The 13,050-nt window shown below is 41.5% G+C and overlaps 1 protein-coding gene across 1 annotated transcript in view; it reads left to right on the forward strand.

The window, feature by feature from the left end:
- LOC126263113 (lysosomal acid glucosylceramidase-like) overlaps positions 1-13,050 on the forward strand; it is a 135,035-nt gene that overhangs the window by 90,478 nt on the left and 31,507 nt on the right. The window contains exons 5-6 of the mRNA XM_049960121.1: positions 3,574-3,727; positions 7,292-7,452. Coding sequence (XP_049816078.1) covers positions 3,574-3,727; positions 7,292-7,452 — 315 coding nt within the window. The remainder of the gene's footprint in view (positions 1-3,573; positions 3,728-7,291; positions 7,453-13,050) is intronic.

Genomic DNA, 13,050 nt, shown 5'->3' on the forward strand with positions numbered 1-13,050 from the left:
TTAGATCAAGGCCAAAATCCTATTGGTTTCATCTGCAGTATTTCTAAAGCTTTTGACCTAGTTGACTATGACATTTTAATAAGGAAATTTGAACACTGCTGGTCAGTGCTAACTACAATCCATCATATCTTCACTGGGCATCTGCTAGCTATCTTGATGGTAGCTATTTAAGACTTCAGTGACTCATCTGAAGATGACTGGTGGGTACCCGGTCAAAATATTGTGGATTGTACAAGATATACAACTTTGTTTATGCCATTTTTTCGCAACATTTGAGGCTTTAATGAAACAAATTGGTTACACATGAATCATTAAAAGTATTTTCCATCGCTGGCCACTACTTTCTCCCCTCTTTCGGGCAGTGTATGACCCCTGCATCGAAAACATTGTTCATCTTTTGAAGCGATCCACGAATTAATCCAATTTATGACTTCTTCATGAGATCAGAAGTGTTGGTCAGCCAGCCCGTGCACATTGATCTATACAGGTGATAGTCAGAGGGAGAAATGTCTGGAGAATCCGGCAGGTGGAGTAGGACTTCCCATCTTGACATTTCCAAGTACGTTTTGACCTCTTTTGCAATGTGGGGTCAAGCATTGTCATGCTACAAAATCACCTTATTGTGGCTCTCACTGTATTGTGGCTATTTGTCTTTTAATGCTCTGCTCAAACGCATTAATTGTATTCAATAACAAGCACCTGTGATTGTTTCAATTGGTTTTAATACCTCATAGTACATGACACTGAGCTAGTCCCACCAAATGCAGAGCATGATCTTGGAGCCATGAATATTCAGTTTGGCCATCAACATGGAAGCATGTCCGGGATATCCCCATGACTTTTTGTGTTTAGGGTTATCATAATGAACCCATTTTTTGTCCCTGGTCACAATGCGTTTTTGCCTCTGATGCAACTGTTCACAAATACACAAATGCTGTTCAACGTATCTTGGTTTCAGCTCACACGGGACCCAAGTTCCTTCTTTCTGAATTATGCCCATAGCCTTGAGACATTTTGAAATGGCTTGCTGTGTCACTCCCACTAATCATGCCAATTCTTCTTGAGTTTGACGCTAGTCTTCACTTAGCAATGTCTCCAATCCTGCATCTTCGAAAACATTCTCCCTTCCACCACTATGCCAGTCTGTGACATTAAAATCACCGTTCTTGAAGCATTGAAACCACTCACAACACATTCTTTCACTAATAGCATCCTTACCATACGTACTTGAGAGCATTCGATGAGACCCAGCCACTGTTTTCTTCATATTGAAATAAAAAAGTAATACCTGCCTCAAATGACGAGAATTAGGCTCGTAAACTGACATTTTCAATCAAGTACAACTTTGTGATGCAGACAGAAATCGACTAATGTTTGAATGAGGTTATGTTGACCAAAGTGCAAGCTAACTGCCTGATGCCTATGATCTGTTTCTTTAGACCGCTACTTACTGCTGTCACCAGCTATCGGCAAATGGCAGAAGCAAAGTTGTACGCCTTTTAGTTAACATCAACAGACAGAAAGTCTGAAACTTCTTTGAATACGCTCAACATGCTACCCCTGAAAGAAACCTATAAACACTGAGTCGGTCAATTGTGTTGGCCATGTAGCACAAATAGTCCAGAGTCTAAGAGGTGTCATTTTGTTTTACTTGTACATCCAAGCTGAAAAGTGGCAGAATATGATGATGCTGGAGCCACATGTTCCTTTGCAGAATGATGGGTAGAAATCCAATGAGTACTGGGGATGTAGTCAGAAGGACATAAAGATAAATGGCACCACTGAAATAATTTATCAAAATGATGAATTCCATTAGATGACAACCATTAGGTCTCACTCAGATATACTTGTATATGGAAAATGTTTTTGTAGACCTGTAAAAATGAAGATTGCATAAAAGGTACTATAAGCCACTGAACAAATTCAACAGAAAAGACTAAAGTCATTTGTCCCTATTCCCTGTATCTTATGGAAGTGGTACTCGGGTACCTATGATATCCACAACACTCAGCAGGATGAAGACCTGCAATATCCAAGTGGATACAGGCGAAACTTCCTGACTGGGCAGGGAAAGAGGAGACAGGTACAGATACAAGGTAAGTTATTTTTGTAGCTTGGCAGCTTCAACATCTTGCCCATTGTGTCAGTCATGCTGCAAACTGTGACAGACTACTTTTATCAGTAAGCAATTTTGAAGCAGCTTTGATACCCAAGTGAGCTAGGTTATGGCACAAGTGTATCACACCAAACATTTTGCTTAGAACCTTGTAGAGGGAGGAGTTCCAGATGCAATCCTGTGGATGATGGATCCTGAAGACACTGCAGAAGGAAAGGGTTGGACTCTTGATCAGTGGCCACAGCACTCCAACTGGCAGTGAGCAATTCACAATCCTGTAACAGGCAGTTAGCCATCACACTGGCATGCCATCAGCATGTTGGATGTTGGTGGTGAACTGAACAATGGTGATGAGGCGAATTGAGCTCAGTAATTTGGTGAAATAGGGACATGAGTTGTTTGTGATCTGTAAACACCTTGAAAATGTGCCCATCAAGCCATGGTCTGAAATACTTGATGGCCAGAAAACCATTAAAACCAGAGGTGCCCTTTGGGTAGCATATACTAATAAGATGGCAAGAAAAAAGGTTAAATGGCTCCTGAATTGCTGCTAAATGTGGAATGTGATGTCTGTAATAATTGAGCATTCGTAAGAAATGCTGCCATACTTTAAACACTTGTGGCAGAGAAAGTTGTTGAATGTCGATCACTTTCTTGGCAGCGGTCTGATTACAGCTTTTGGGAACTTGTGTCCCACAAATTACATGTCTTGCTTTGAGGGGAAAAAATGTTTATCCACATTTATCATTATTTCAGAACTTTGAACCAGTTGCCATGTAAATGATGATGATGATGTTAAAGAGTTTTGGAAAAAATTAGGATATCAGCCATGTAACAAAATTTAAATGCCAAGTCTTGCAGGACTTAATGAGTAAAATGCTGCCATGTGTGTGCTGTGTTGTGGAGGTTGACAGGCACCAAATTGTGTTCAAAAAGCCCAAATGGCATAGTTGTGTCAGTTTCATGCTTATCCCTCTTTGCCACTGGCATCTTCGAGAAAGCTCCTGCTCAATCAACAACATTGAAGATACATGAGTGCTCCACACTTCAGTTAAGGTCTATTACATTTGGAACTGGGTATCTGACTGGAATCCTATGGGAAATGAGGCACCTATAGTCACCACACAAAAGACATCCATGTGACAGTGCTTTGATAGTCCACACTACACAAAGAATACAATACAGAAAAGACAATACATTTTATGCAATAGTCTTACTTTTGGTGTTCAATCACATCACTATTGTCACCACAACTGCATTATTTCCCATAACATGTTAAATGATTTATGTAGTCCCATTGCAATTTTTGACACATCCCTCTCTACAGCTCTTCATATCTACAATGGGCATTGGTTATTGGATAAGCATGCTGTAGGTAACACAGTACTTACTTGAATTACAAAGTTTGATTTACATGTGCTACACCATCACAACAGCTAATTTTCCACTTTTTACAGGTCTTATTTTTCAACCTCTGGGATTGAACTAAATATGGGAAGAGTGCCAATAGGTGGCTGTGACTTTTCTACTCATGCATATTCATATGATGATTTTGAAAATGATACAAGTCTTTCACACTTTAGTTTAACAGACGAAGACTACAACATAAAGGTAACAAATGAATTCATACTCATTGTATTTATATCATCATTTCCATTCATTGCTATGTAATATGCTGGATTTATGTAGACCACATACGTCAGAGTGTCAAACCTTGTGACATTCATAAACAGAAAGTTGTGATACTTACATGACAGTGAATCCAAATTAAGATTGTGAATCACATTTTAGGTCCAAAGAGGTTCAAAGCTTATTGCAGCAGCATTTATGTAAGTTTGATCTTGAGCATTTTAAACTTCTTTATCATGATTAGGAGAAACAATACAGTGAAATACAATTAAATAATAAGGATAAAAATTAAAGTAGCAGAATCATTAGGAGTGATACAGGGTACGAGGAATGAATATAAAGTGAGGGTGGCCTAACAACCAATATTCAAATTCTAGTATGCTCCTACTAATAATCTATAGGTCTTTGATTATCTGCTGATTTATCTGAGAGGTCAACATCTTTGTCTACCACATGGAGGTTCAGGCTCAATATCTGGCATTCTTCTTTGGTGGAATGATCTGCTCAGACTCAAAAGCTACTTTAATGAGAAATGCAGGCTCCAGTTTGAAATGCCGACATTAACAGCCATATTGCTGTTGAGTAACGTCAGTGGCATAGTCAGAATAAGTAATCATTTTGTGATCCTTGGGGCCTGCTTGCAGAGCTAGTTTTTAGTTAGTTGTGTGGCTAGTAAGCCAGTTCTCTCATTCCCTTTACCCTGTAACGGCCCCATTGTTAAATTTGTGCTAAACATATTTCCACCATCACCTATTGCAGCTACCATCTCCAGAGAAAAGTGTGTTATTAATGGAAGGATGAGCTGGCAGAACACCCATGACATGCCAACAGATTCAGGAATGATTAGATGAGAAACATGACATACATCTGTCTTTTTAAACTTATAAATACACTGATATACAACTTACATAAGCATTATACAGAGTCCAGACACATTAATGTGACTGCTGCCTATGGCTGACATCAGTGTGTGATAAACATTCATAGACGGCATGTGGCAGTACTAGCAATCAAGGTTATATAAAGCATGTCAGGGCAGACACAGAAAACAGTGCAGTCACCTTCATATTGCAGAAATTGAGTGATTCATCTGATGTCTGAAAGGGTGTGGTGATTCGCTTTTGGGCCAAGGTGGAAGCATTTTCAAAATAGCTAAGCTTGTAAACTTATAGTGTGCTGCCAAGATTAAAGTATACCATGCATTCCAAAAACAGTGCTATCCAAAACCAGTGCTGAGACATCTTTGGTGCGCTACACACCATAGACAACAGAGGTGAATGACAACATAATGTAATTGGATAGATAAAAAATCTACTCTCCAAGTGGCTGCAGCTGTAGTAGAGTGACAGCTGCAGAGATGTGTACGGGTGAGTAGATGTGCAACTGTTGAGCAACTGACTGCCCAGATGAACCATGGGGAGACCAACAGTGTCTCCTCAATGACCATTTAGCAAGTGTTGCTACATATGAACCTCTGCGGCAGATGCCTGATTCATGCACCCATCCATGCTGACTACTGTTCATTGGCGATGAAGGCAGGAATTTGCATGTCAATACCACAACTGGACATCCACTAAGTGGCAACAGATGGCCTTCTAAGATGATTAATGTTTTATGCTCCACCAGACGGATGGCCATTGGTCTGGCTTGAAACACCTGAAAGCAAACATCCTGCAACAATAGTCAGAAGCATCCAGGCCAGAAGAGGGAATGTTACAGCCTGGAGAATGTTTTCATGGCATTCCCTGGTTGATATTGTTATTCTGGAAAGCACAGTGAATCAACACAAGTATTCACCTGTCTGTGGGGATCATGCCCACCCCTAAATGCAGTTTGTTTTTTCTCAGCACAGTGACATCTACCAGCAGGACAATGCAATGTGTCACACAGCTCACAGTGCATTTGCGTGGTTCAAACAGCAGCAGGATGAGTTAAGTACTCCTATGGCCACCAAAAACCCCATATTTAAACCCAATCAAGAATCTGTGGGACCATTTCGATCATGGCATGGATCCTCAGCTGAGAAACATAGTCCAGTTAGCCATGGTATTTGAGTCGGCATGGCTCCACATCACTGCTGCAGCAGTCCACTCTGAAAAAAGTGGTCATTCAGGCTTTTGACAGGTGCTCACATTAATGTGACTGGGCAGTGTTTAAAAAACACCAGAAAGTAGTATTCTAGTTGTTCAGATGAGAGCAGCTACCAGCAGCAGCTGTAGAACTTATTTTATACAGTGGGTTACCTTAGTTTTTCTTATTTCCTTCTTTGAAGAATTGAATATTATTTGTGTACTTTTTGTTAAGTAGTGTTTATAACTTTCTTCTAAGTGTTTGAATACTGTTCAAGAGTTGTATGCTTTGCAATTGTGTTCACATATACTGGCTTCTCACATTTTTCAATGCCATTTAAAAGACACCAGAAGTAGTTTTTATTCCTCTTGTTTAAATTTTGTGTCAACCAAAATTGTAATAGTGTAGATTTGTACAGCTTGTGATTTACAGTTGGTAATTTGATTTCTTGTTGCAGTTCACTTGTAATTTCTTAGTTAGTTGGACTGCTTTGGTTAGTACCTATTTTAATTGTCTAACATAATAGTAAATAGACAAGAAATGTGCTCATTGTGTGTGGACACAAACTTAAGCAAAGAAGCTGTGCTAGCCACCGTAGGCAAGCTACTACCCTGAGCTGTTGCAGTGTTTGGATACCAGTGGCAAACGTTGTATTTCTCTGATGCTGTTTGTCAGCCCTGGCAAACTCCATTGTCAGCACTTTTCAATACACAACATGTGATCAGTTTTCCTCCAGGATGAGTTTGATTAGCACATATCTGGACAGAAAATGAATATGGGAACTGGCTGCATCACTTTTCCCTTACACCTTAGCAATAAGTGCATGGTGCTACCCAGTGCTGACAATACATCTGAACCAGAATGAGATTTTCCACCTATTGGGCCAAAGGCTAATTTTTCTGCTGACTTTAGACAAGAAGAGAAGGTGGGTACATTGGTCATTGGGAGCTCCAGTGTTAGATGGGTAATGGAGCTTAGAGGAAAATAGTAGGCAGGCCAGGAAAGAATGCCAGTGTATAATCAATATGTTTACCAGTTTGCTGGGAGATCTCATCTGAGATGTGGAGGAGGCTCTGTCAGCATTTATTGAATGCATTGAGTGCAACCAGCTGTAAATTGTAGCCCATGCTGGCATGAACAGCACTTGCTGCTTGGAATGTGAAGCTATCCACAATTCCTTGACATGGTTGGCTGAAATGGTTAAGAGTGCTATCCTCACACATTGGGTGGAAGCACAGCTCACTGTTTGCAGCATTGTGCCCATAACTGATCATGGTCCGCTGGTGGACTAGAACTGAGTGGAGGGTTTAAATAAGAGGCTCAGACAGTTCTGCAGTGATCCTAGATGTGAATTTCCTGGCCTCCACTATCAGGTGGATAATTGTAGGACTACCTCAAGAAAAGCAAGCTCTAAATAATTACATTAATAAAATTTGTTGCACTTTCAAATTGTAATCATTATGTCCTGGCTTTCAGATTCCCTTGATAAAATGGGCTCAGGCTATCAGGGGTCAGAACTTGAAGTTGGTTGGTGCTGCATGGAGTCCTCCAAAATGGATGAAAACAAACAATGATTTTGTAGGATTTTCTCTGTTAAAGGATGAATATTTCCAGAAATGGGCAGACTACCACATAAAGTAAGTAAAACGAAATTTTGCAGTGATATATATTCTATCTCCAACTACACGACAACATATGTTTCATCATTTTCCAATGTTTTATGTGCAATCCTAAGGTAAAGATATCCTTAAGATTATTAAGTATTTCATATTTACTTCTTACACCCTGATATAATGCAGAACATGATTTTCCATTTCTATAATAGTATGATATATAGTCAGAGTAACAGCTGAAATACTTTGATCCTGTAAATGCAACATAGATAATATCACTGCAAGCAGGTGGCGGTCTTCTATATTTTAGAGTCCGGTATCCTTTTAGAATACTTTACATGTTGTTGTTGCTGTGGTCTATCCTATGCAAGCCTCTTCATCTCCGAATAAAATGCAGCAACCCACATCCTTCTGAATCTGCTTACTGCATTCATCTCTTGGTCTCCCCCTATGACTTTAACCCCCCCCGCCCCCCCCCTGTCCACACACACACCTCCCTCCAATACTAACTTGGTGATCCCTAAATTGATCTAAGAATGTAAGAATGTGTGCAGTCTACTGACCTCTTCTTTGGTCGAGTTGTGCCACAAATTTCTTGTCTCCCCTGTTCTATCCAGGACTTCCTCATTAATTTTGTGATCGATCCACCTAATCCTCAGCATTCTTCTGTAGCACCACATTTGTAAAGCTTCTACTCTCTTTTTATCTAGATCATTTATCGTCCATGTTTCATTTCCATATATGGCTACACTAGAGACAAATATCTTCAGAAATTACTTCCTAACACTTAAATCTACATTTGATGTTAACAAATTTCTCTTCTGCAGAAATGATTTTCTTGCCATTGCCTGTCCACATCTTATATCCTCTCTACTTCAGTCATCATCAGTTATTTTATTGCCCAAAAAGCAAAAATCATCTACTACTTTAAGTGTCTATTTACTAATCTGATTCCATTAGAATAACCTGATTTAATTCGACTTCATTCCATTATTCTTGTTTTGATTTTGTTGGTACTTATCTTACATTCCCCCTTCAAGACACTGTCCATTCCATTAAACTGTTCTTCTAAATCCTTTAATGTCTCTAACAGAATTACAGTGTCAGTGGCAAACCTCAAAGTTTTTATTTCTTCTCCCTGAATTTTAATTCCTGCTCCAAATGTTTCTTTGGTTTCCTTTACTGCTTGTTCACTGTACGAGTACTTATCGAGTAACATCAGGGTTAGGCTACAGTCCTGTCACACTGCCTTTTCAACCACTGCTTCTCCTTCATGCCCCTAGACTTCTACCACTCCTATCTGATTTCTGTACAAGTTGTAAATAGCCTTTTGCTCCCTGTATTTTATCCCTGCTATCTTAAGAATTTTGAAGGGTGCATTCAAGTCAACATTGTCAAAAGCTTTCTCTATGTCTAGAAGTGCTGTAAATGTAGGTTTGTCTTTCCTTAACCTACCTTCTAAGATAAGTCGTAGGATCAGTATTGCGTCAAGTGTTCCAACATTTCTCTGGAATCTAAACTGATCTTCCCTGAGTTGGCTTCTACCAGATTCTTCTGTAAAGAATTCATGTTAGTATCTTGCAGCCATGACTTATTAAATTAATTGTTTGGTAATTTTTGCACCTATCAGCAGCTGCTTTCTTTGGAATTGGAATTACTACATTCTTCTTGAATTGTGAGAGTATTTTGCCAGCCTCTTACTTCTTGCATGCCAGGTCGAAAAGTTTTGTTATGGTTGGCTCTCCCAAGGCTAACAGCAGTTCTGACAGAATGTTATCTATGCCCAGTGCCGTGTTTCAACAGATCTTTCAGGGCTTTGTCAAATTCTTCTTGCAGTATCATATCTCCCATCTCATCTTCATTTGCTTCCACTTCCTTCTATAATTTTGCTTTCAAGTTCATCTCCCTCTATATATGCCTTCCACCTTCCAGCTATCCCTTCTTTGCTGTTTACCATTTGAGCTGTTGATATCCATACAGCTGCTTCTCTTGCCTCCAAAGGCCTCTTTAATGCTCCCTGCCACCGTTGGATAAGCAGCTGCAGCAGCAAGTCGTATACTCCTAGCTCACTCATTTGTTACATAGTTTAATTCTTAATTTCTTTGCGTGTTTTTGGTACTTGCATTGTTTAATTCATAAATTTCAGGTGTATTATAGTATTTGAGAGTTGTAGCATCGCGTTTTAGTACCTGAATAGAGTAAAATCGTGTAGTCTCCTTCCGCCGCCGAGCAGTGTGTCAGCAGTGCGCAAGTAGCAGCATTACTGCATTTACTAGGCAATCTTGTATTTTAATAACCGTTTAAATTTTGTCGATTTGTTTGCGCTCTCTGTAGATTAGTTCAGACGTTCTTTCCACAACAGTTTTTAGCATGGATAGGGACTGCAACTGCTGTGTTCAGATGCAGGCTGAGTTGGCATCCCTTCGCTCCCAGCTTTAGGCAGTGTTGGCTTCGGTCACACAGCTTGAGGCTGTTGCCAATGGGCGTCACTGTGGGGGTCCGGATGGGGGTTGGTCGGGGACGGCCAGCTCGTCCCACACATCCCCTGATCGGACTAAGACTGTGGTTGCCCAGGATACTGCCTGCATTGAGGCTGATCCCTCACCTGTGGTAGAGTGGGAGGTCGTCTCAAGGTGTGGCAGGGGGTGAAAGACATTCCGGAGGGCTGAACGGAAGGCCTCTCCAGTTTGTCTGACGAACCGGTTTCAGGTTCTGTCTCAGGCTGATACTGATCTTCGGCCTGACATGGCTGCTTGTCCTGTTCCAGAGGTTGCCCCTCAGTCTGCAAGATCCGGGCGGTCGCAGAGGGTGGGCTTACTGGTAGTTGGGAGCTCCAATGTCAGGCGCGTAATGGGGCCCCTTAGGGAAATGGCAGCAAGAGAGGGGAAGAAAACCAATGTGCACTCCGTGTGCATACCGGGGGGAGTCATTCCAGATGTGGAAAGGGTCCTTCCGGATGCCATGAAGGGTACAGGGTGCACCCATCTGCAGGTGGTCGCTCATGTCGGCACCAATGATGTGTGTCGCTATGGATCAGAGGAAATCCTCTCTGGCTTCCGGCGGCTATCTGATTTGGTGAAGACTGCCAGTCTCGCTAGCGGGATGAAAGCAGAGCTCACCATCTGCAGCATCGTCAACAGGACTGACTGCGGACCTTTGGTACAGAGCCGAGTGGAGGGACTGAATCAGAGGCTGAGACGGTTCTGCGACCATGTGGGCTGCAGATTCCTCGACTTGCACCATAGGGTGATGGGGTTTCGGGTTCCGCTGGATAGGTCAGGAGTCCACTACACGCAACAAGCGGCTACACGGGTAGCAGGGGTTGTGTGGCGTGGGCTGGGCGGTTTTTTAGGTTAGATGGCCTTGGCAAGTACAGAAAGGGCAACAGCCTCAACGGGTGCGGGGCAAAGTCAGGACATGCGGGGACCAAGCAGCAATCGGTATTGTAATTGTCAACTATCGAAGCTGCGTTGGAAAGTACCGGAACTTCAAGTGCTGATAGAAAGCACCGAAGCTGAAATCGTTATAGGTACAGAAAGCTGGCTGAAGCCAGAGATAAATTCTGCCGAAATTTTTACAAAGGTACAGACGGTGTTTAGAAAGGATAGATTGCATGCAACCGGTGGTGGAGTGTTCGTCGCTGTTAGGAGTAGTTCATCCTGTATTGAAGTAGAAGTGGATAGTTCCTGTGAATTATTATGGGTGGAGGTTACACTCAACAACCGAGCTAGGTTAATAATTGGCTCCTTTTACCGACCTCCCGACTCAGCAGCATTAGTGGCAGAACAACTGAGAGAAAATTTGGAATACATTTCACATAAATTTTCGCAGCATGTTATAGTCTTAGGTGGAGATTTCAATTTACCAGATATAGACTGGGACACTCAGATGTTTAGGACGGGTGGTAGGGACAGAGCATCGAGTGACATTATACTGAGTGCACTATCCGAAAATTACCTCGAGCAATTAAACAGAGAACCAACTTGTGGAGATAACATCTTGGACCTACTGATAACAAACAGACCTGAACTTTTAGACTCTGTATGTGCAGAACAGGGAATCAGTGATCATAAGGCCGTTGCAGCATCCCTGAATATGGAAGTTAAGAGAAATATAAAAAAAGGGAGGAAGCTTTATCTGTTTAGCAAGAGTAATAGAAGGCAGATTTCAGACTACCTAACAGATCAATACGAAAATTTCTGTTCCGACACTGACAATGTTGAGTGTTTATGGAAAAAGTTAAAGGCAATCGTAAAATGCGTTTTAGACAGGTACGTGCCGAGTAAAACTGTGAGGGACGGGAAAAACCCACCGTGGTACAACAACAAAGTTAGGAAACTACTGCGAAAGCAAAGAGAGCTTCACTCCAAGTTTAAACGCAGCCAAAACCTCTCAGACAAACAGAAGCTAAACGATGTTAAAGTTAGCGTAAGGAGGGCTATGCGTGAAGCATTCAGTGAATTCAAAAGTAAAATTCTATGTACCGACTTGACAGAAAATCCTAGGAAGTTCTGGTCTTACGTTAAATCAGTAAGTGGCTCGAAACAGCATATCCAGACACTCCGGGATGATGATGGCATTGAAACAGAGGATGACACGCGTAAAGCTGAAATACTAAACACCTTTTTCCAAAGCTGTTTCACAGAGGAAGACCGCACTGCAGTTCCTTCTCTAAATCCTCGCACAAACGAAAAAATGGCTGACATCGAAATAAGTGTCCAAGGAATAGAAAAGCAACTGGAATCACTCAACAGAGGAAAGTCCACTGGACCTGACGGGATACCAATTCGATTCTACACAGAGTACGCGAAAGAACTTGCCCCCCTTCTAACAGCCGTGTACCGCAAGTCTCTAGAGGAACGGAGGGTTCCAAATGATTGGAAAAGAGCACAGGTAGTCCCAGTCTTCAAGAAGGGTCGTCGAGCAGATGCGCAAAACTATAGACCTATATCTCTGACGTCGATCTGTTGTAGAATTTTAGAACATGTTTTTTGCTCGAGTATCATGTCGTTTTTGGAAACCCAGAATCTACTATGTAGGAATCAACATGGATTCTGGAAACAGCGATCATGTGAGACCCAACTCGCTTTATTTGTTCATGAGACCCAGAAAATATTAGATACAGGCTCCCAGGTAGATGCTATTTTTCTTGACTTCCGGAAGGCATTCGATACAGTTCCGCACTGTCGCCTGATAAACAAAGTAAGAGCCTACGGAATATCAGACCAGCTGTGTGGCTGGATTGAAGAGTTTTTAGCAAACAGAACACAGCATCTTGTTATCAATGGAGAGACGTCTACAGACGTTAAAGTAACCTCTGGCGTGCCACAGGGGAGTGTTATGGGACCATTGCTTTTCACAATATATATAAATGACCTAGTAGATAGTGTCGGAAGTTCCATGCGGATTTTCGCGGATGATGCTGTAGTATACAGAGAAGTTGTAGCATTAGAAAATTGCAGCGAAATGCAGGAAGATCTGCAGTGGATAGGCACTTGATGCAGGGAGTGGCAACTGTCCCTTAACATAGACAAATGTAATGTATTGCGAATACATAGAAAGAAGGATCCTTTATTGTATGATTATATGATATCGGAGCAAACACTGGTAGCAGTTACTTCT

This window comes from Schistocerca nitens, chromosome 6, assembly GCF_023898315.1.
Source record: "Schistocerca nitens isolate TAMUIC-IGC-003100 chromosome 6, iqSchNite1.1, whole genome shotgun sequence".
Lineage (NCBI taxonomy): Eukaryota > Metazoa > Arthropoda > Insecta > Orthoptera > Acrididae > Schistocerca > Schistocerca nitens.